We start from the raw sequence: 24,942 nt of genomic DNA on the forward strand, positions 1-24,942 counted from the left end.
GTTCTTTCTTATTTTTTCTTTTTGTCCATTTTCGCTGTTGTTTGCATTGGGTAAATTCTGTTTACCTCAAGAACACTGATTCTGTTCTCTGCAATATCCTATTATTGAGCTCATCCAATGAGTTTCAAAATTTCTATTATATTTTCTGGTACTGTTATTTCCATTTGACCGATGCTGAGATTGAATGTGAAAATTTAACTGTAAGCTTCCTGGAAGTCAGGATAAAGCAGGAAACAAAAATTATGCATCTTCCTTTATGAGAAGTAGAAACACAACAATTCTCAGTAATGTCAAAGAATTTCCTAGTCTTCTCCCGAGAGAAAGTTCTCTCTACAGGAGTAGTTCTCAGAATAACCAGTAAGCGATTGAATGTGCGCTTCCTCAGTGACTCAGTGGTAAAGAATTCACCTGTGATGCAGACGAAACATGAGTCACAGGTTCAGTCCTTGGTTCGGGAAGATCCCCTGGAGGAGGAAATGGCAAGGTACGCCAGTATTCTTGCCTTGGAAACCCCATGGACGGAGGAGCCTGGCAGGCTACAGTCCACAGGGTTGTAAAGAGTCAGACACACATGCACACTCTGAGAGCTGAATGTGTTTTCTACATATCTCTTGAGGGAAATGTTACAGTCCAAAAGAAAATCTAAATGATTACTCAGTCTCAAATTACAGCTCAGGTCACCACAGTTGACAAGGAAAAACGTTATTATGGAAGGAAACAGAAGGACTTAGTAATGAGTTGGGGAAAGGGCTTAGTTCCATAGAAACTCCCAGGTCTGAGAGAAAGTAATTACATACATTGTGATGGTTTAAAAGTATGTGTAACAGTAGCTGCTAAGTAACATCCCAAGAGTGGGAAAGACCCAGTTTATCTTAATTAAGACACTTCATGGCAGACCAGTTATTTGAGTCATGGGTTTCTGTGAGCTTTCTGGCAAAAACTGTAGAAAAAGAGAGGTCATTGACAAGTTAGACAGCTGAATGAAATTACTGTCTACAGTATCCAGGAAGAGTGGGAATCGTTCAACAGAAACCTGGGGGGTCTGAACTTTCAGCAGAGGGAAGTTTAAAAGGGAATCATGTTGAGGGACCTACTGGGAAAAATGATTCCTTGAATTTGGTTTTCACTGGGTGGCCTGCTGGATGGAATGAGTGGGAAGATTTCATGGAGGAGGTCATTAGGTTGTAGTCTAAATACACTATTTGGAAACCAGGCAAGGATTGCTTCTGAGAAAGTCAGTGGTATCAAATGTAGGAGGAAATATGAAATGAGAATGAAGGAGGACACAGGTGGGTATTAGTATTGTTGGCGAGCATTCTCATCGAAGAGAATGAGAGAATGGGAGTGAAGATGTGGGAAAGACCCAGGAGGTAGGAAAGGAGGATATAGCTCGGATTCTAAGATGAAAGGACCTGTGAACAGTCACCTAAAGGAGTGCATTATTGGAACAGTTGTCGATAAATGGTGTCAGGTCAAAAGGATAACTCAAAAATGCCCAAGATCCACATGAAGAAATTGTGGAGGAAGGAATAGGACCGCGCGTTGTAGGAAGGAAACTGACCATGAGAATGCAGATTTCTCAAGAAGATACAAGCTAGAACATCTAGAGCTCTAACAGACTTAGAATGTGGAAAGGCAGACATCTCTGCCTCTGCTCTTGAAAGGAAAGATGAGAGTATGAATGTGCAGGTGGCTTGAAACCCTGATAGGCATAAATTAGAATTCTATTTTTCTGTGACTTAATTTCTGTACAGTGGCCATTTCGATATGGTGATGGAAAGCTCAAGCCATCAAGACTCTCGTGTCTTCCATTTTCCTGGTCCTTATTCCTCTCAGGCCACTGCTGAGGGATCCCTTGCTTCCATCAGTCTATCAGTAGCTCTGTGATTTTTCTATGACATTCAAGGAAATCCCGGCTCCAAGTTGATGCCTGTGTAGCTCAGGATTCTCTCACAGACGTCCCCAGTACTGTGTGCACACCCTCAGACATTCACTGTCTGGAGTCATGCTTCTGCCTCACCCAGGAAGTGCAGCGCATGGCTCGAGGACTCTCACACTTCTCTTCTCCTCCAGTCTGCCCCATCAGTCCTCCATTTTTCTTGTCTAGAGGTGGAACACTGACCTGGTGCAGGAGGGTATGTGCTCCATTCACATGCCATTTTGCTTATATACTTGTACCTGTCTGAAACCCTTACCATTTCTGCAAATGCTTTTGCTCCCGTGACCAGCCAAGATGACTCTCCCTTTTTTGTGGGGGTTAGGAGATTTTCCTCTGGGTCATACCTTCCCCAAAGTAATGAACATAAACCATCTTATTTTCTTGAATATGTTGGGGTGGCAGGGAGATGGACTAAACTGGTTAACATTTCTAAAATATTAAAATGCCACAAATACCAAAGATGAAGAGAATGAGAGTTTATTGTGTTCCTGCAAAGTATCAGGCACTTCATCCCTAACATTGTTTTAAATGTAGATATTATTTTTACCCCTGTCTAAAGATGAGAAAACTGAGGCTATGTGAGTTTATACAACATACAAATAAATAGTCATATCTCTGGTGAGTGGCAGAGCCACTTTTCTCTGAAATGTACACTTCATTCTTCCTCTGAAAGTAAAGGGCAGAATGCAGTGTGAATAACATTCAGAGAAAACCATAGTGAATATTCTTGGCTCTAGTCACCTGTAACTAAATGATGGTGGAAAGGGCTGGTGGAGTTAGAGAAAGGAAGGCACTGGTAGATATCAGAGGGAGGGAGAGGTTGAGAAGTTGATGCCACATAAGACTATCTGTTGAATTCTATGCAAAGCACCATTTTAAAAGCAGAAGCAGCACCTGCGGCAGGAAGCCGAAACTGATCATTGTTGGCAGACATATAGAGGGATAATAGAAGGATAATAGAGAGGTAAGTGGTCACAACATGTAGCAGAGAGTGGCAGACAGAAGCCTTATGTTTTGGAATGAGGAACACATGACTGAATTTGAAAGCAACATGGTACTTCATAACAAAGAAGCAAAGGTGGAGGGTATAAGAAAAGATGAAGAAGTTTGAAACCATGATGTTGGAGAAATCATATAATCCCACGTTACTTCCCCGTTTTCTTATTGCCACATCTTATCCAGTGGGTTTTAACTTCAAGTAGCAATCTCAGAATTGTTCACTGCTTGGTGATCTGGAAACAATACCACGGACTGAAGGTACCAGCTCTCTTTTCCTTCTCATTATATGTAGGAAGAAAGAAAGGAAGAAGTCAAAAACTGTACAGAAGAAAGAATATGACTTTAGAGTAATTTGACATGATTTCAAATGCAGATGCAATTTCTTCTGTGTGATCGTGATTGAAGGAATAGTTATATTTGTATGACCACTTAGTTGAGAGGCTTTAAGGTTATGATCAGGTGCCTAGTGTAGGACGTTGAACATAGCAGGAGCTCTGTAAATGTAAATCATTTTTCCTACACCTTTATTCATTTGACGGATATTTTTAGAGCAGTTAATTGTATGCAGCAGATAATGTATTAGTCAGCATAGGCCACCGTATACTGAAGTAATAAAGACCCCTTACTCTCATTTGCTTAAACACAGCAGAAGTTTAATTCTCCCACTAACTAGGAGTCTGCTGTTTATTTAGGTGGCTTTATTGGGCATCTCTTCTCCATGTAGCAGTCCAGATCACTTCAGTCTTTTATCCTAACCATCTTGATATAAGACCTCTTCAAGGATCACTACAACAGAGAAAGTGCTGTCCAGAACTGCTCTTAGAAATTTCTACCTGGAAGTGATGCACATCACTTAGCTGGCAATCCATTGGTCAAATCTAGTCCTGTGGCCTCTCCTACTTCTAGGGGATGAACATGGAGTCTTCTGTATGCCCAGAAGAAGAGAACTGAATATTGATGCATACAAGGAATGTCTTCCACTAGCAAGGCACTAGGTACTTAGCAGTAAACAAAGCCGGCATCATTTATCTTTTCCTCATGGACCTCTCAATCCAGAGTGATACGGGAAAGCTATGGCACCTGAAAAGAGCCAGGTTTCTGCCCAGGCAAGGCAAGGAATTAGATCAAAGTGATTGCATTCAGTAAGTATAATGTTATGTGGGAAAACAGGAAAGGGTAACAGTTGAGTATAAGTGACAAGTATGGAGAACTTAGCAATCCTCAATAAATATTTACTGAATGAATGTTAAGAATAAGAAGAAAGTTAGCTCTAAAAAAACTAAATGGGAAAGGCGACAGAGAGAGAACAGATATAGGAAGAAAAAACACATGGAAACAGTTTATGCTTTTCAAATGTTCTGAATAATATTTGGGAATAAAAGCTGTTCTTGCTATATCTGCTGCTTCCAGTAAGCCTGAAATATTCTGTGCTGGTCTCTTCTGCCATAGTTGGGCTGCGGAGAAATGCGTTCCCAGCCAGACTGTTTCATTCTTACCTAGTCAAGAATGTGGGAATTGTTGGGAGACTTGGACTCTGACTCATCTTCTAGAATGTTTTATGATGAATCAAGTTAGCTTGATGGGCAGCTGTCAAATATGGAAGTGTCACAGGCAATGAATAAATGTGCCACTATAAATACTGAAAATGCTACAGAGTTAGGCAAAAACCTTTATGAATACAATTGTATGGCAGAATCTTAGAGAGAGGTGATTCCTTAAAGCTTGAAAATGATTTATATAAAAAAGATTTACTAAAAGAATGATACAAAACAAGTAAAAAAAAGACATTTATAATATATCCCCTACACATAAACATATATATTTCAGTATAGTTTACCTGGTACTCTATCACTTCCCTTTTACCTAACAGTATTTTGCATGTCAAAAAATATACTTCTGCAAAATTATTTTTCGTGGCTGCATGGTATTGTATCATATCAGTTCAGTTCATTTCAGTCGTTCAGTCATGTCTGACTCTTTTGTGACCCCATGAATTGCAGCACGCCAGGCCTCCCTGTCCATCACCAACTCCCAGAGTTCACTCAGACTCACGTCCATCCAGTCGGTGATGCCATCTAGCCATCTCATCCTCTGTCGTCCCCTTTTCCTCTTGCCCCCAATCCCTCCCAGCATCAGAGTCTTTTTCAATGAGTCAGCTCTTCACATGAGGTGGCCAAAGTACTGGAGTTTCAGCTTTAGTATCATTCCTTCCAAAGAACACCCAGGGCTGATCTCCTTTAGAATGGACTGGTTGGATCTCCTTGCAGTCAAGGGACTCTCAAGAGTCTTCTCCAACACCACAATTCAAAAGCAGCAATTCTTCGGCGCTCAGCTTTCTTCACAGTCCAACTCTTGCATCCATACATGACCACAGGAAAAACCATAGCCTTGACTAGATGGACCTTTGTTGGCAAAGTAATGTCTCTGCTTTTGAATATGCTATCTAGGTTGGTCATAACTTTTCTTCCAAGGAGTAAGCGTCTTTTAATTTCATGGCTCCAATCACCATCTGCAGTGATTTTGGAGCCCAAAAAAATAAAGTCTGACACTGTTTCCACTGTTTCCCCATCTATTTGCCATGAAGTGATAGGACCGGATGCCGTGATCTTTGTTTTCTGAACGTTGAGCTTTAAGCCAACTTTTTTACTCTCCTCTTTCACTCTCATCAAGAGGCTTTTTAGTTCCTCTTCACTTTCTGCCATAAGGGTGGTATCATCCGCATATCTGAGTTTATTGATATTTCTCCCGGCAATCTTGATTCCGGCTTGTGCTTCTTCCAGCCCAGTGTTTCTCATGATGTACTCTGCATACAAGTTAAATAAACAGGGTGACAATATACAGCCTTCGTATGTATGTGTCAAAATATATTTATCATCCCATTAGGTTGTTTACAAATCATTGCCTTTGTAAACAATGCTATTAAAAACTTACCTTGACTGAATTTCTATGCACCTCCTTATTTCAGAGAGTAAATTTTCTAATTGGAATTAGAATTGGAATTACTATAGCAAGAGTTATGTATAATTCAAGGCTTATTATGTACATTACCAAATTGCCCTCTAAAATATTGTTGTACTTTATATTACCACCAACAGTGGATAAGAGCAGAAGAGTGTTTAGGAATCCATAGTCTTCAAATATGGCTATAGAGAATTGACTATATTATAAAAATGTGTTTAATCTTGTCAGCTGTTCATAAAAAGGGGCCCTTAAAATATTATCTTTAAATCCTCCATCCCCTGGTGGCTCAGACGTCTGTCTACAATGCAGGAGACATAGGTTCGAGCCCTGGGTTGGGAAGATCCCCTGGAGAAGGAAATGGCAATCCACTCCAGTACTGTTGCCTGGAAACTCCCATGGACAGAGGAGCCTGGTACGCTACAGTCTATGGGGTCGCAAAGAGTCAGACACGACTGAGCGACCTCACTCACTCACTCACTCACTCATCCTATGTTTCATGCCTTATGCTAAAATCATAAGTATGAGAATTTCACATTAGATTTCTTAGAAAAGAATTTGAGACAGATTCACATATTCTACTAAATGGGTTCATTAATATCATGGTTGCTAGGATAAGATCCATGGATAATTCATTGGATATCTGCAATGAGTTCCTCTCTTGACAGAATATATTGAGATCTACCATTGATATATCCAGGCCTTGCTATATGGCTATTAAATATCCATTCACGTCTTTAATGATCCTCTGAATAGTAGGCAACTTCTGGTTTGTCTAGAGAAAACCGAGAAAACTTTTCAGCTGAATTGACTATGTAAACTGAAAAAGACATAGATGAAATAGTCAAGTGTCTACTTGTAATATATAATGCACTAATTTAGATATAAATAATACTTTAAAACACATACCAAACATAGAGTATTTTTACAGGTATTTCTCTTTCCTCAGTCTTATAGTTCATGAAACAGTTTTAGTTCGGCTCCCCCCTCCCATGCATTCTTGATGTCAGAAAGGTACCACCTTTTCGGGCAGCTGGCATGTTTCTATCACCTGTCATCTGGAATTTAGTCTAAGTAGTTTTGGGGTACAAGATTGTGAGGATGTATGATTCTGTCCCTGGAAATCTTTTCTCCAGCTTAAAAACCCACTTACTACTCATGGTCTCTAGTAACCACTTACTCTGTTACTTTTTTTTTAGTGATCTTTAAAATACTTGTTTTCAACAGTACTTTCAATTATTAAGTCATATCTCCCCAAATAATTACTAACTCTGTATTAAATTCCTTGACTTCTGTTTTTACCGGTCCCATCAAGTGAATGACTGCTAAAACTATTGAAAATTCTCATCAATTGGTGTCTTAGGTTTAAGGCAACTTCCTTAAACTGTACTTTGTAAAAAATAAAGTGAGAGAGTGCCAGATATTATGAGAGACTTTATAAGGATTTTAGATAAAATGCCTCTTTTTCTGAGGGATAATTATGCAGAAGAAAAATCTCACCTTACATTCATCCATATATTACAGTTTAAACAGAAAGAGAGGGGATCTATACAAACCTCTTTTGTGTTCTTATGCAAAGTGACTATTGAATATGAAAGCTTTTGTCCACCTATAAAAAATATGTTAAGAATACAGTAGGATTGTCATGCATTTATCTTGTATAGAAACACTGAAAATATAGGTTTGTGGAGCCTACTTCTTTGAAAATCTTCACCCTGGAATTTTTTAAGAAGTACAGCTTCTACCCAATTAAACATCCTTCCAATCCCAAACTGCATCTACTTTTATTTCAATACAAAGCAAACAAACCAACCAACAAACAAGCAGCAGAAAATATTTAGAATAGATATTCTCCTACGGAACCGTAGTGAAAATTTTTGTAACTCAGAATGAAAACTTTAGAGAATCGAGTGGCTAAATTTCCCTGTAGTGTTTCTCCCTCTTTAAAATATGTTATATTGTTTCCATTCTTTTCATCTAAGTATTTCCAGAGTAAAATAACCTGTGTTACAGATTAGGTGGCAGCTATTTAATTGTGGTTGAAGATAGCATATGGGGTATTCTCTAAATATTTAAAATCTTTGTTCTTGCCCATTGCGGTAGAATATATGAGAATTACCCCCAAAACTTCCCAATAGTACATGTATGTAATACCTGTCATCTTAAAAAGCAATGAACATTTTACCACTGCTTTCTTTGTTATTTGAACCAAATCAAACTGAGAGATACAGAGCTTAAAATAAATTGTTACAGAACTCTAATTCTATAAGATCTTACAATTCCAGGAGATTATAAATGCCGTTTTAAAATGTTAATCAGAAGATGCATTTGTTTTAATTCTTGATACTGAAAATATTGACTGAATTGTGAATTAACACATTTAGGGTTGCAGATGTCATTTTTCATGAGATTTCCTGAATGATGTAATTTTCATATTTCATATAGCAGTTTGATCAATTTACAGATTTATTTTACATAATTAGTTGGTAAATGAGAAATTCAATTGCTGATATATAACTATTCCTCTGTAATATAGAAAATAAGTTTAAATTCTGAATTATAAATAAAAAAGCAAATATTTTGAAGACATCTGGTCCACATCTGTCTGAAATAAGATAATTTAAAACAGTGTAATTAACTGCAAGAAATACTGAAATATTCACACCTTAGAATGTAAAAAATAACTCATTCCATTTTAGTGTGATTTTTTGAATTGGTGAATTTTTTTTTTAATTTTAGTGTCCTTTAGCCTCTCATTCTGTCATTACAAAGAAGACTGGCAAGCTAAACAAACAAAAATAATCCATGTTTTTCAAAGCTTCTACTAAGTGAAAGAATTATCTTTATTACTGTTCTTTTATGTGTTGACTAACCTCCACTCCTAAGTTAATACTCAGCAGACTTAGACTCAGGCCTACCCCCTTTTGATGTATTTATAATTCTCCATTCAATTATTTAAAATGAGAGATTAGTGAGAGAGTATGTAATCTCACTCCCTAAATTGTGTATTCCTTGTGGACACAAAGAAGCTCAGTAAATGTGAGAGGGTGGTATTCAGACTCACGGAAATGAAAAGCATCTTTGGTACATTCTCATGATCAGTAGAGAATTGTCGTTTGAAGACTGATCTTTTCTTTTGTTAAAAACCTGTGTTAAGTGGAAAATTAACCATTTTAGGAGAAAGGAAAATACACTAGACTTTCTATGCATGCCTGCTCAGTCACTTAAGTTATGTCCCACTCTGTGCGACCCTGTGGACTGTAGCCTGCCAGGCTCCTCTGTCCATGGGATTCTCCAAGGCAAGAATACTGGAATGGGTTGCCATGCCCTCCTCCAAGGGATCTTCCCAACCCAGGGATCGAACCTGTGGTGTCTCTGCATCCCAGACAGATTCTTTACCGGTGAGCCACCCAGAAAGCTCAGACTTTCTATGTTCTAACCCCAAAATGTGAAAAACATGAAAAATTTTTTCCTTAATGAAAAGCTGCAGAGCTTTAAAACTTTGATAGGACTGAATTTCAATCCATGATAGAGAAGTTAGGGGTTCCCTGGTGGTTCAGATGGTAAAGAATCTCTCTGCAATGCAAGAGACCCAGGTTCAATCCCTGGGTTGGGTAGATCCCCTGGAGAAGAAGTTGGCTACCCACTCCAGTATTCTTGACTGGAGAATCCCGTGGACAGAGGAGCCTGGCGAAGTTAAATTCATGAACACACACAACAATAATGCTACAGTATAAGGGTGGGGGAAGATCTCTGCTGTGATGCCAGAGGCTCTAACAGGAGACCAAGAGAGGAACTGAGCCTATGAGAAGTGAAAACTCTTTTCCTAATACATGCCCTAAGATATCACAAGTTACATTTTGTGTTTTTACTTCCAGGGAGCATGATAAAGATCCAGAGAGTTTTTTTAAGGTACTGATGCATCTTAAGGACTTAGGACTCAATTTCCACGTATCTGTCCTTGGAGAAACCTTCACAGATGTCCCAGGTATCTCTCTTGTATTTTCTAGTGTGTATTTTTATAGATGATATAAGCTCTACAACTTAAGTATTAATTTCCATGTTTCCCTTTGTTAGAATAATCAAGATGAGCACTGTTAACCGAAAGATTATACGATGGCATTAAAGTGTGATTCAATTAAAAAAATACTTAAGTAAGCATTCTTTGATTTAAGTTGAGAACGTGAAGTCATCTCTTTTATCAAATATAGTTTATACAATGCATCTTGATGTAAATAAAATATATTGCTTTAGGCATCTTAACAGTTAAGGAAAGTGGGAATTTTTAATTGGATATACAACCTCTCACCTCAGGGTCACTGGTTTGAATCCGACTCTGGTAATGGCTAAAATACATTACCATCTGTTAGGTGGCCTGTGTAAAGCATTTTGGCATCAAACTTGTAAAGCAGAGTAGATACATATCATAGTTGTCATTGGTCCACGCTTTTTTAATTGAACTTGAGAAAGCAAACAGAAATCTGAAGCAGAGAGCAGCAAGTCTTCTCATCACTAATGCCATAGGGAGCTTCTTCTGAACCATTTCCTTCACCCTGCATCCTCACTGAGCATGTCTGTGTCAGAAGATGGGAATCTTGACCACCATTCTAAGGTCTTAAATGTTCCTGTTTTTTAAGTTTTGGATATTCAACTTTTTTTGTAAACTCCAAGTATGCATGAGTGGGTTCTCAGTTGCTAAGTCTTGTCTGACTCTTTGCGACTCCATGGACTGAACCCCGCCATGTTCCTCCGTGCATGGAATTTCCCAGGTAAGAATACTGGAGTGAGTTGTCATTTCCTTCTCCAGGGAATCTTCCCAACTCAGGGATGGAACCTGCATCTCCTGCATTGGCAGGCAGATTCTTTACCCCTGAGCCACCTGGGAAGCCCAAACCCCAAGTATGCAGACAAGGAAAGTTCATAAAAGTGTTAGTCACTCAGTCATGTCCAACTCTTTGCAACCCGATGAATGTAGCCTACCAGGCTCCTCCATCCATGGGATTTTCCAGGCAAGAATACTGGGGTGGGTTGCCATTTCCTTTAAGGACCATGTAAACATGTTACCCTCACTTAGCCAGTACTTTGTGATTCTGGTGTGATGTGAGGAAGTACACCCAGCTTGTACCTCAGTAGCCTCATCTGATATGGCTCAGCCTCTGCCCCCTGCACTTGTGGACACCAGCCTCTTTTTAGTTCCTCTAAGGTTGCAAACTTCTTTAAATCTCTGGACATTTACCTGCTGCTGCTGCTAAGTCACTTCAGTCGTATCCGACTCCGTGCAACCCCGTCGACAGCAGCCTACCAGGCTCCCCCATCCCTGGGAGTCTCTAGGCAAGAACACTGGAGTGGGTTGTCATTTCCTTCTCCAATGCATGAAAGTGAAAAGTGAAAGTGAAGTCTCTCAGTCGTGTCCGACTCTTAGCGACCCCATGGACTGCAGCCTACCAGGCTCCTCCGTCCATGGGATTTTCCAGGCAAAAGTACTGGAGTGGGGTGCCATTGCCTTCTCTGGGACATTTGCCTATTTGTTTGTTATTCATGTGATCTCAGCTCCAGTGTATTTTCTTTCAGTGTGAAACTTTATCATGGTCTCATGGCACCCTATACTTTTACTTATGATACTTTCCTTAGTTTCTAATCATATAATTATGTGAAATTTCTTATCTCACTGCCACACATACACACAAACATTAAATAGAACATAGGTGCTGGATAGACAAGGGTTGTGACTATCTCATTCATCACTGTTCCTCAAAGCCTAGTGCAGTGCTTGACACAAGGCTGGAACTCTGTGAATGTTTATTGGGTAAACAGGTAAAAATACTGTGAACTTCCCGCCTTCGAGCAGTCTATAGTTTTCTTAAAGAAGGAACAGTTTTGTGTAAGCAGAGGAAACAGGAAGGGAAACACAGGATAATATAATTATACATGAGTACTGACACATGTGGTTTAGAGTAGCATGTTAATTGAAGGGGTAGCACTTGAATAGCCAGAGGATTAGGATTAGGATTGCAAAAGGGGAAGCAACATGGGAAAAGCATGGAGAAGCAAATATTACAGATATTATACTGAAATGAGAGAACAATTTCAGGGATTAGTGCTAGGAGATCCCTAAGTAGAAGAGAAGATTCTGCATACAAAAGTTAGTAAGTAAGTAATACATAGACAGGGTAGAGCCAAAGTACGGGGGATCTGCAAAGTAGGTTAAGTAAAGGTAAAAAATAGGGAACCTTAGTCTTGAACTGGAAAGAGATATGATGAAACCTGTATTTTAGGAAGGTTTCTGTTGCAGTGATATGTAGGCAGAATCACAGTAAGATTGCAGAGTCATCCGAGCATGGATTCTGTGAAGTGGTTTGTTTCTGTTCAGTCGCTAAGTCATGTCCGACTGTTTGTGACCCTAGGGACTGCAGCACGCCAGACTTCCCTGTCTTCCACTATTTCCTGGAGTTTGCTCAAAATCATGTCCATTGAGTCGGTGATATCATCCAACCATCTCATCCTCTGTCATCCCCTTCTCCTGCCCTCAATCTTTCCCAGCATCAGGGTCTTTTCCAATGAGTCAGCTCTTTACAACAGGTGGCCAAAGTATTGGGGCTTCAGCTTCAGCATCAGTGTGGTGGTTGGAGGCAGAAAGATTAGTGAGAGGGCTGTAGGAGAGAGAGATTCTTAAGGAAAACACGGAAAAGAATTTGGTAGATGGATGGCTGTCGAGAAAGAAGGAAGAAAAAAAATCAGCTTATTTGCAAAGCTGGTGATTTCAGTCTCGTTTGTGCCAGTATTGAGGTGTTTGTGGATGAACTGAGGAAAGTGGCTGGAGAATACAACTAAGCAGAGGGCATCTCAGCCAGCTTCACTGTTGGGTAATTTTAAGCCACCACTACAAAGAAGACTAGGTTTTTCCTCAAAGGGCCATGTTTTTGGAATCACAGCTCTCCCTTCCCACCCGTTTAGCAATTTAGAGCAGCATCTTGGGGATTGAAAGTGGGATGGGGAGCAATTAGGGGCCTGAGAACTGAGTGCTCAGTAATTACAGGCTCAATCTTTTGCTCACTTTGGCCTGACCTCAACACATACTTATTGAGCACCTTGGAAGAGGGATTTTACGGTGAACAGGATGCAGCCTGCACCTCAGGGAGCCCTGCCTTGGGGAGACACTTCCATATAATCAACACATACCTAAAATGCTGTGGCTCACTATGGGATGCTGTGGATGACCATAGGAAGAGTCCTGTTACCTGTGCACACACTTCTGTTGTTCCCAGTCTCAGCTGGTACTCCCTTCTGCCTTCGCCTCTGGCCCATCTGTCATGTCAAACGTGAATCAGCTCTTTCAGGCTGCAGCACTTCACCTTGCACATGAGAAGAGCGCGAGTTGTTGGCTTGATGAATGAGTCTGATGGCTTTCCAGGTTGTGCTCCTAGACGGCCACATTGCCAGTCTTTACTCCAAAGGTTTCCTAACGGGACACTTTGTGTAACTTTCGTTGTTTGTATCACTGTTCGGGCTTGACAAGCACTAATATAGCACTTGGTGTATTTTAGGCATTGTTCTAAGCCATTTATAAATGTTAAATCTTTAACCTCTTAGCAGTCTTGTTCAGCATTACTATCTCCATTTTCCTTAGTGGGGGAAACTACACTAAGGTACCAAGGTACACCAAGGTACAGAGACGTTAAGTGAGGCCACATAACTATATAGTATTTTTAACCACTGTGCTATGCTACATTTCCATTTTCTTGTTTTCTGACCCAAGTGTTTCTCTAAGCATTTTTTCCCCCAACTCACCATCTAGCACTTCACACAAAGGGTTACCTAGCAGGTATAGAGGAGCCTGACAGGCTATAGTCCATGGGGGTCACAAAGAGTCAGACAGGATTTAGTGACTAAACAGCAACAACAACAAAAGCAGGTATACATTTCTTTGCCTGCTGCCTCTTCCAGGTGCCTTATTAGCATATCTAAAACCCATACTTTAACACCAACTTCTGGTGGGCTACAGTCCATGGGGTCACAAAGAGTCGGACACGACTGAGCAACTTCACTCACTCACTCACTCTCTCTCTCTGTTGAAACTATGAAGTATCAGCCAGAAGAATAACTCTGGACACTGTTAACATTTGTGAGAAAGTGGCTTTCTCGTAAATAATTGCAAAAGTAGTTATTATTACCCTGTTCATTGCTCCTGTTGACAGAATAGAAGCAGATATTTGCTACTTGCTTGGTCCTTTGCTGAGTTATTTCATGTAATACTCATGATAATCCCAGCGGAGTATGTATTATTATCCCATTTGATAGATGGAAAAACTGAGTCTTTGAAAGTTTAAATCACTTTGATTATACTATTTGTGGGTCAGATTTTGTCTTTCACAAGCAAAACCAAGACAAGTTTAATACATGACAGCAGGGCCATTGATTACTCTTTTTTTCCTTGAGGTATGATTTACTTATAACATTGTATACATTTAAGGTGTACAGTGTGATAATTTGATACATTTACAACATGATCATCAGTGTAGTTCTAGCTAAGGCCTCTCTCACATCACATAATTATTTCTTTTTTGTGATAAGAATATGTAAAATCTAGTCTTCAACCAATTTCAAAGTATATAATACAGTATTGTTGACTATAATGACTATGCTATACTTAAAAAAAAATTGTATTACATTATAATATACATATCATACACTCCACTTGCTTTACTTGCACATTTCAATGATTTTTGGTATATTTACAGAATTGTATAATTATCACCATGCATAGAGTTTGTTTGGTTGGTTGTTTGTTTGGCCATGGGGCATGTGGGGTCTTAGTTTCCAACCAAGGATCAAACCTGCACCGCCTACAATGGAAACAGTCTTAACCACTGACATCCAGGGAAGTCCCCACTATGCTATTCTTTTGATCTCCAGGACTTATTCTGCTTGAAAGTTTGTACATTAATTACTCTTTATTCAACTTCTTTCTCCTTCCTCTCCACAGAGCTTGTAGGAAAAGCTAGCATCTCTCTGAGCGATGGCATTAGCACCAATGAGTTTACTGCCCTTTTTGATGCAGCAATCTCTTTTAAATTCCTTTTGAAAATATTAAAACCACAGTAGAGCAACTTTATAGAGTTTTCATACTGTTGATTGTTTTCAAATTATGTTGTTGCAAGGTTTTTATCATCCATTTTTCTGAAAAGTGTGGTAGTGTAACATTATTGATTCTAGTTCATTTACAGCCACATAGTTTATAGCTCTTTTGTATCGTCCTTTCATCTTACAAAAGAGGAGCATGACCCAGGACAGTGACTATTCCGAGTGCTTAGCGCTGGGCACAGTGTGTGAGACAGGCAGTAGTAGACGGTTGCAAGGCTAGGAGTAGGATGTGAGAGTCAGTCCCCTCATCCCTGCTCCTGTACGTGTCTAGTAAATGTCCTTCGGTTTTTCTGATTTCATTCTGGCTGTGCTGGGTCTTTGTTGCAGCACACAGACTTCCTCTGGTTGTGGTGCACGGGAGTTTCTCTAGCTGTGGAGCGCAGGCTCCAGAGCATGCGGGTTCGGTAGCTGCAGCACGCTGACTTCTCTAGTTGTGGTGTTTGGGCTTAGTTGTCCCAAGGCATGTGGGATATTAGTTCCCTGACCAGGAATTGAACCCACACCCCCTGCATTGGAAGGCAGATTCTTAGGCACGGGACCACCAGGGAAGTCCCTGCTTTGTATGTTTTATGCCAAGTACTAAACCAGATGTTTAGGTTGAAGTGGTGAATAAAGCAAAATATCTTTTGTGATGTTTGCATCACAGAAGTAGTCCAACTCCAGTGCTTTACTCCTCAGTTCCTAGAGCACTTAGGACATGCCAGGTACTGTTTGAAGCCCCTTGTGCATTGCCTTCTATTTTTCCTTTTAATTAATTTAATTTTAATTGGAGGCTCATTACTTTACAATATTGTAGTGGTTTTTGCCATACATTGACATGAATCAGCCATGGGTATACATGTGTCCCCCATCCTGTACGCCCCGCCCCCCTCAACTCCCTCCCCATCCCTCAGGGTCATCCCAGTGCACCGACCCTGAGCCCTGTCTCATGCATTGAACCTGGACTGGTGATCTATTTCACATATGGTGATATACTTGCTTCAGTGCTATTCTCTCAAATCATCCCAACCCTCGCCTTCTCCCACAGAGTCCAAAAGTCTGTTCTTTATCTCTGTGTCTCTTTTGCTGTCTCACATATAGGGTCATCGTTACCATCTTTCTAAATTCCATGTATATGTGTTAATATACTGTATTGGCGTTTTTCTTTCTGACTTACTTCACTCTGTATAACAGGCTCCAGTTTCATCCACCTCATTAGAACTGATTCAAATGCACAACAGCCCTGTAAATTAAGCTCTGTTGTATCATTTTACAGCTGAAAAAAGTAAGAAACAGGGAGATTAAGTCACTTACCTGAAATCACACATCCATCCAGTTTTCAATCCACAATTCAAACCTTGTCAGTCCACCTTTCTGCCATTATTCTCTAAGTGGAAACCATAAAATTATCCCTATTTTATAAGTAAGAAAGCAGAAGGTGAAAATGGTGGAAAATTCCTGGCTGCACGTATGAAATCATTTCCATTTTCTCTAATAATTTCTATGCAAATGGAAAGTTTAAAAACAAACAAAGAACCCCCACAAAGCCTCAGATTCATTTCCTAAATATATCACTCCTCAGACATTAGAGTGAACTCCCTCTTCTTTCTGCCATCTGTCTTCATCACAAGAAAGGTGTCAAAAACAATATGAAGTGGAAAGATATTCCAAATAATACTTGGCATATATTTACTGTTCAATAAATACTATTTGAATGAATGAAGAATAAGTCTAATGTAATAGAATAATGTTTACATACCATATCAGGTATATAAGAATCTTTGTTGAAATGATTTCCAAATATTAGAGAATTAGTGAATGAAAATAGAGAACCCTAAGACTCAAGGAAGCTCTAAATGGTTCTATATTATATTTTCTGTTTTCATATAAATGACCTTGATTTAACCTAAATCTATTTTTCAATCTGTTCTCATATTTCAGCTCTTACATCAGTCAGAATAAGCTAAATTATGCTAAACTAACAGCCTTAAAAATCTCAATGGCTTAAAACACTTAACACTTATGTTTTTATTCATTCTATGTATTTATTGCAGGTGAGCAATAGTCTTCTACTCATATGGTCACTCAGGGACCTAAACTTACAGAGAGAGACCCAAGCCTTCACCATCACAAGCATTACCTGTTACTATGCCGGGTGGAAGAGAAAGCTGGGAGGTTCTTCCGTCAGCAAGTTACTCCTCTGGCCTAAAAGTGACATTGCATGTGTGCGTGGTCAGCCACCAAGTCATGTCCGACTCTGCCACCCCATGGACTGTAGCCTGCCAGGCTTCTTTGTCCATGAAATTTCCCAGGCAAGAATACTGGAGTAGGTTGCCATTTCTTTCTCCAGGGTGTCTTCCCGACCCAGGAATCAAATCCAAGACTTCTGCATTGACAGGAGGGTTCTTTACCACTGAGCCACCAGGGAAGCCCTAATGGGACAAAGGGTTCCACTCAAATCTTTGTCCAGAACTTGTTGAAAGGTACTGCCCGACACTAAGGGGGCCAGGAAATGCAATCCTGCTTTGAGCCCAGAATGGGGGAAAGCAGAAATAGCTGATGCAAAGCACTGTTGACCCCATGGCTGTTTAATATGCATCATGAGCTATGGTGCATCATAGAGAAGAATCAAGCCTATCCAAGATATGTGTCTTGGTATGATATCTGGGTGAGTCTTCCCTGTTGAATGAATAACTTTTAATAAATACGAGAGTACTGCTCAGAGTCTTCTTGTTGGAGACAGCCCAGCTAGTATCTGCAGGCACATCGATCAACTGTATCCCATTAAGCAGTCCATACAAAGTCGAGTTGGGCTTTGTGGGAATGGAGTTAATTATCACTTATGGTGATGGCACTTTGAAAAGCTTATAGTGTCAGTCAGGAGTGGTTTTGCCCTCCACCCCTAGGGGATATTTAGCAATGCCCAGAGACATTTTGAGAAGGAAATGCAATGCCCAGAGAGAAGGAAATAGCAACCCACTCCAGTGTTCTTGCCTGGAGAATCCCAGGGACAGGGGAGCCTGGTGGGCTTCCATCTATGGGGTCTCACAGAGTCGGACACGACTGAAGCGACTTAACAGCAGCAGCAGCAGCAGCAGAGACACTTTTTGGTTCTTACAGCTGTTGAGGGGAGGATGCTACTGGAATCTAGTGGGTAGAGGCCAGGACACAGGACAGTCCCTTAAACTGCACAAGACAGTCCCCACACAAAGAGTTCTTCAACCTAAAATGTCAGTAGTACCACAATTGAGAAACTGTGATTCTATGAATTCAAGTCAGAAGGTCAGGTTTCAGACTGGGTCCTATAGTTTTTTAGATTAAACTCAGTTAATCCATATGTACAGTACAAAAGAGGAGATGGGTGGAAAAGAGAAATTATAATAATAGTTATGATAATAAAACCACCCACCCTGTCTCACCTCCTGTGAGTTATAGTGAGGATTTCAGGCACATTAACATAATTTGGGGGAGAGTACTTTCTAAACTTTTAATACTGTCTAGTTTTTATTATAAGACTCATGAACTTCTCTTCAGAGTTTATATATGGAGTGAGTCTTTAATGCATTTTGTATCTGAAGAGGACATTAATGATGCTGAACCTTGAAAAGTTCATTCTTGCCATTATTTTAATTATTTTTAATCCAAAAATTGAAAGGTCATTCTGCCACATAAAGCATCCATCAGACTCCATGTTACAAATGAACCAAAAAGCCTAGAAGCTTCACAATGTAAATATTTTAGCTTTGGCCAGTTCTCATGACAAGGTCACATTATTAGCCCTTGAGATGGGGTGTGTGTGTGTGTGTGTGTGTGTGTGTATGTGTTTTAAGAAGAAGAAGAGAAGCAGCAGCAAATACTTAAGATATCAAATCAATGGAATGTGTCTGTATATTTAATAATTTCTCACAAATGATAATTCTAAACCAAATACTTTGCTCTATGAACAGCCAAAGCCTTACATCAGGATTCCTCTTTCCCAACTTTGTGGAAGGAGTTTTAGCTTTTCCCATGGGCAGTGGGGAGGTGAAAAAACTACAAGAAAAGTAACAACCTGAACTCCAGTTTTGTCAGAAATGAGTTCTTCCTTCTAGTTCACCTTTAATTTGAGGTTAAGAACAGTATGTGGAAAGCTTCTGGTTAGTATCTGGCATGACAGTGGTTATTACAGTGATCTTGGCATATTCCTGATCCTTTGCTCTGGAGTCAAATGTCAGATAATTATGTAACATTCTCCCCTCCCCCCATCTCTCTTTTCTTTCAGCTCCCAGCTACGATTTCATTTTCAGCAGAGCAGCTACACTAAGGGGGAAATAATAGAAACACAAATAACTTACATCACATTAATATAAAGGTATAAAATTTTGCTACAGGGGGACCCAGCAGAAGGAAAACTATTAATATATTGATCAATGTTGAATTGTAATATGATTATATATGAGATGAAATAAATGTGCCAGTAAGATTAAATAAACTCATTCTCTCTAGACTCTATGTTTCCCCAAACCTATTCCTTTTTCTTTTTTTTTTTAAACAAATTTTGTCACTGTTCCTTCCCCTGAACATAGAAGTATTAACTGAGTTCCTACTGTGGTCTAGCACCATATGGTGAATACCAAGAAGAGAAGATGTCATGGCTCTAAAATCTTAATGTCTAGGAAACAAAAACATTTTAAAAATCACATTTTATGATACCATGTCCTTGTTTGTATTATAACATTTTCAGGTAAATTTTGAATATATTATTCCATAACCCTTATAACAATCTAGTGACTAGCTAGTAAAATAAGCAGTAACACCCTCTGTTTATAACTGAGAGACATTATTTATGTTGAAATAACATGGATCTGAGGTAGATTTTCTGCAGACAGAGCCACCTTCGTACGATTCTTAGAAATAGGCATATCATGAATTCTCCAAGAATATGATCGGGGAAGTCAGTTATTAAGAATCTGATTTGAAACTGTGTCCCAGTCCTTTGCTGAAGAAGACAACAAAATATAATGGGAAAGTAGGGAAGATTAAAATATAGACATATATGCTCCTGGGGCTTTGCAGGTGGTGCTAGTGGTAAAGCCCTGGCCTGCCAGTGCAAGAGACCAGAGACAGAGGTTTAATCCCTGGGTTGGGAAGATCCCCTGGAGGAGGGCATGGCCACCCACTCCCATATTCTTGCCTGGAGAATCCCACGGACAGAGGATCCTAGAAAGTTACAATCCACAGGATCACAAACAGTCGGATACAGCTGAACCAACTTAGCACTCTTGTATGCGTATATGCTCTTGACAGGAAAGAATAGATAGAAATGACAGTATCTCTTAAGAGAATTTATAAATTTAACAAGGTTCCAATTAAGATGCCCAAATATCACTTTATGTATCCTCACAGACTAGTTCTAAAATTCCTACAAAATAAAGAAATAAGCAGAAAGAATATCAAAGAAATCACTTACAAGGGAATAATGAAGGAAAACACATCTTACCAGATTCAGAACGCATATGAAGTGGTAACTTTTCAAAGAGTACTTTACAGATTCAAAAACATGAAGGTAGAGAAAGGGACAAAAATAAAGAATTCAGAAATAAATCCAGCTTGCATATAAATTAACATCCACCACACTTATATAACAAAATTTAATATGCTTATCCCAACTTTATAATATTTTTAAGTGAAAACAGGAAATTGAGTAAAACAAATAAGTTTGTGGAATAAAACTAATAAATTATTTGTGTAAGTAATTATATATTTTAAATATATGCTACAGATAAAAGATTATACAAACATTAACAGAGTAAAAGTACAATAACTTACTGAACTCTTATTGTGTGCCAAGCATAAGGCTCGGCCTTTTACTCACACAACTAATAAACAACAGAGATAGTGATAAGCTGAGGAAATAAGTGCTAAATCAAATTTGGGGAATAAAAACTTTAATTCTTCTGTTAATGAAATAAGTATAAATACAAAGAATTTATGAGAGAGCAGTTACATTAAGCAAAACAATAAAAGTAAAGGCATATCCTAACAAAGACTGGTCAACTAATGGGGAAATATCTGTATGTATGGTGAAGCCAATGCAAGTTATGTTTCCTGAGCCGTATACGTTTCTATACCCTTGGGGTGACTCAGTAATTTCACATCAAAGAACATCCCATGGAAGTAATTCTCATGCCCCATCCTTGTTTCTACTGCCTCTTTCCCAGTTTTTGCCCTTATATTCTGGAGAAGAGAATGGCAACCCACTCTAGTATTCTTGACTGGGAAGTCCCCTGGACAGAGGAGCCTGGCAGTCTACAGGTCGCAAAGAGTCGACAAAACTTGGCCACTGAGCACACATGCATGCAGGCCCTTATATTCTGGGACCTTAATTCTTCCAAAACCTTCAGATTGGTCTTCTAGCCTCTGGACACTTTGGTATTTGATTCATCCACTTACTGTTATTGGTCTTCTTTCTAAACCCAGCCCATCCAAGAAGAGGATCACAACAGTATAACAAGAATAAGGACATGTCTCATAGGTTTGCTATGGGATGAACTTAAATTTCCTGTTAATAAATGAGGTTCTTCGAACTCTGACCCCAACCTAATCCCTCATGAATTCCAATCTCCTGAGTACATCTGTGCACTTATCCATTTCCATGCCTTGTATTATTTACTGTTGAAATTCCTCTGCCCCTCAGCACATAGACACATGCATATCCTTTCTCTGTTTGCAAAATCCCAAATCCAGTGGTGCCTCTGCTCTTGTGTCCCCCCTTTTCCTTCCCTCCTAAGTTGCTCCCAGCACCCTTCATCATTCCGTTATTTTCTGAGCACATTTCACTGTGCCAACAGTCAGTTGCCACTTGGCTGCCCTAAAGGGCTGTGGTATAACTGACCAGAAGACACTTTGCAGGTGAAGAGTATGACTTCTTAGACAGAAACAGCTGCCTGGGTTTCAGAGTCAGCAACACTCCCAGTTGGAGGGGCAAGCTCCCCTGCCCACCTCCCACCGATACCCCAGACAAAGGTGAAGTTCCTGTTCAATGTACTTGAGAGGCTTTCTTTTCCTTTCTCAGGAAAGGTTTGTGAACTCTGCAGCTGCATTTCCCTCACAAATGCTCAGGAGCTCACTGTGTGCGTGAGCTAAATCGCTTCAGTCGTGTCCAACTCTGTGCAATCCTATGGACCCCCCAGGCTCCTCAGTCAATGAGATTCTCCAGGCAAGAATACTGGAGTGGGTGGCCATTCCCTTCGCCAGAAGATATTCCCAACCCAGGGATCAAACTTGCATCTCTTACATCTCCTACATTGGCAGGTGGATTCTTTATCACTAGCACCACCTGGGAAACCCCAGGAGACTCACTAGGCTTACTAGACACACTAGACTTACTAGACACAAGTAACTGGTAACAGCTCACTCCCATTGTTCAGCATAGCCACTGAGAATCACTTTTTCTCCTGATCACCCCCAGACATACCATTCCATCAGGCCTAAACTTTAAAACTGCTTGAACACTACGCCTGCAGCTTCTATAAGTGGAATATCTATCTCTTATATGGAAATCAGAAAATCCCATGCAATTCTCAAGGCAAAATCATTTATCCATCCTACCAGGGGGAAGACCATGAAAATAATATGTCCTAGAATACAGCTCCCAAAACATCTCTCAAGAAGTTGTTCTCAAAAGTTATAGCTATGAAAACATTACTGAGGAAAAATATTCTTTAATTTTCATAAACTGTCCTTATAATTTATGAGAAATCTACACCAGAGGAAGACACAAGGAAATAGATGAGTTAATTAAATAATGAATGGGAAAAAGGCAAGACATTGATAGAAATTAGAAACAGACGCTGATTGTGAAAGCTGCAAATGTACCTATGACTTGGATTGACAGATAGGAGATCTTGGAATATGTTTGGTACATGTTGCTTTGGAGTTTTATCTTTTTGAATTCCTATAGTCATATATGGTCATGATTTGGAGTGTGGTATGGTCAAAATAAAATTTGCCTCAATCAGGGACTTTGGTGGAGAGCCTGACTGTTTTACAAATTCAAGTTTCCTGCAATGGCTATCAGAACAGGAGTGTCTGACAGAAAGCAGCACAACAGGGAGTGACTATCTGGATCCAAAGAGTGAGTTTTTGCAGATGTATCGCTCCTTCCCTAAATTGTTACATTTGCAAAATGGAAACCATCACAGATACATGGTACAGTGGAATGAACACTGCCTTGGAGTTTAGAAGGCTCAAGATCTGGTTCTAGTTTTTACAATGATTAACCATGTCCCCTCTTTCAGCCTTAGCATACTTGTCCACAAAATAAAGTCATCCAAAAGAGGTTACAACTAGAAAGAATGTCAGTGATTTTTACATGGGTACACATCCCTGTCCCCAAGGGGATTTCACGGAGTGACAATTTTTGGAGTTTTAATTGTAAAAACTGAGTATAATAGTTATGCTTTTTCAACACATATTTTATTCCTCATTCCAATATCTGTCTCCACTCGGAAACCCAAGTCCCACCTCAGGTATTTAAGAACCACTGATCTAGGCCAGTCACATCCTCTGGCCACTCTCATGGGGTGACTAGAGCTGCCCTCTGCTCCATCCTTAAGCTTCTGCTAACTTCAACTTCCTAAAGATGATTTCCATGTATCTCACCTTCTCTACTCTTGCCCTTATCAGATAAGTATAAACCTCATTGGTCAGGATTTCCCAGTATAGTTTCAACTACCTTTCTAGCCTTTCTTCAGTCCTTATCCATGAGTATCCTGGGATGTGGCCTGGTTTATTCCATGTTCCCTGAAGGTAACTCACTTTGTCACTACCCAGAGCCCCTTCCTCCTCATCTATCTGTGCAAGCTCAATCCATCTTCCAAGACTCACCTAAACGACTTTCTTTAACCTCTAAAAGAGATACGCTGCTTCTCTTCTTTGAAGTTCCACGGGATTTTGTTTATACTTAACTATGTGTTTGTCATAGTTAAGGTTCTTGAGATAAAAGTAGTGTCTTCAGGATGGTAGTTGTAATTATTCAGCTTTATATGACCCAAATATTCTAACACAACAGTGTCTCCAACCTTTTGATCATGATCCACACCAATATACATATTTACATTATGACCTAATATACCCATATGTGTAGGCATATTTATAATTGACCCAAAGCTTTCATAATGTAATACATATTCTTATTGCATTTGATGCATGCACTGAGATATTTTCTTTCTTTTCTATTCTATCTCATTTCTTTTAATGGTGGTCTGAATTGATTTCACAACCTTTAGTCACAGTTAAGCAACACCATAATATAGCATATTGCCCACAGTAGGTATACTGTTGTATACATTCAGTGAAGTTCACTGACCTTTTGCCAAAATTATTATAAAATAGTACTGGTCTGTGAATATATTCAGTTAATCTATTTTGATATACTATGTTTATTTAGACTTGAATGTCACATAAAAAATCTTTTATATTCTCAAAGTGACACTGCTTTGATTTTAATTTTACGGAAGAAAACCTAAGAAAGCAGCTGCAATTCATTGTTACCCGTTTTAAAGGGGCAAGATGAAGAGATGTAGTTGCACAGCAGTTATCACCGTGAAGGCAAAGCTCCCAAGAGTAATGTATTTGGCCTAATAGTTACTACTTTTTGACTGCAGAGTATGTGCCAGGCATTGTGCTAGGTACATTATGTACTTTTTCTCTCATCCTAAGACAACTCTACAGGGTAAGATACCATCTCTACCTATCAGAATACCAAATCAAACTATAGTATTTTATTTTATTCAGTGAAAATTCTTAGCACCAAACTAAAATTATGAGTTCTGATTTGGTTGTATTTTCTGAAAAGGTTTTATTTTCCACAAAGTTCTCTGTAATTTAGCAAGTACTTTTTTTTCATAGTACGTTTTAACTGGGTTCAGTGCTTATGAAAAATG

At 39.4% G+C, this 24,942-nt stretch overlaps 1 protein-coding gene across 1 annotated transcript in view; it reads left to right on the forward strand.

Annotated features, from left to right (window-relative positions):
* The window catches only part of GTDC1 (glycosyltransferase like domain containing 1), a 433,716-nt gene that overhangs the window by 396,284 nt on the left and 12,490 nt on the right, over window positions 1–24,942 (forward strand). Inside the window, exon 7 of the mRNA XM_068967892.1 lies at window positions 9,775–9,884. Within this exon, the coding sequence (XP_068823993.1) occupies window positions 9,775–9,884 (110 nt within the window). The remainder of the gene's footprint in view (window positions 1–9,774; window positions 9,885–24,942) is intronic.

The sequence above is a fragment of the Capricornis sumatraensis genome, chromosome 3, assembly GCF_032405125.1.
Source record: "Capricornis sumatraensis isolate serow.1 chromosome 3, serow.2, whole genome shotgun sequence".
Classification (NCBI taxonomy): Eukaryota; Metazoa; Chordata; class Mammalia; order Artiodactyla; family Bovidae; genus Capricornis; species Capricornis sumatraensis.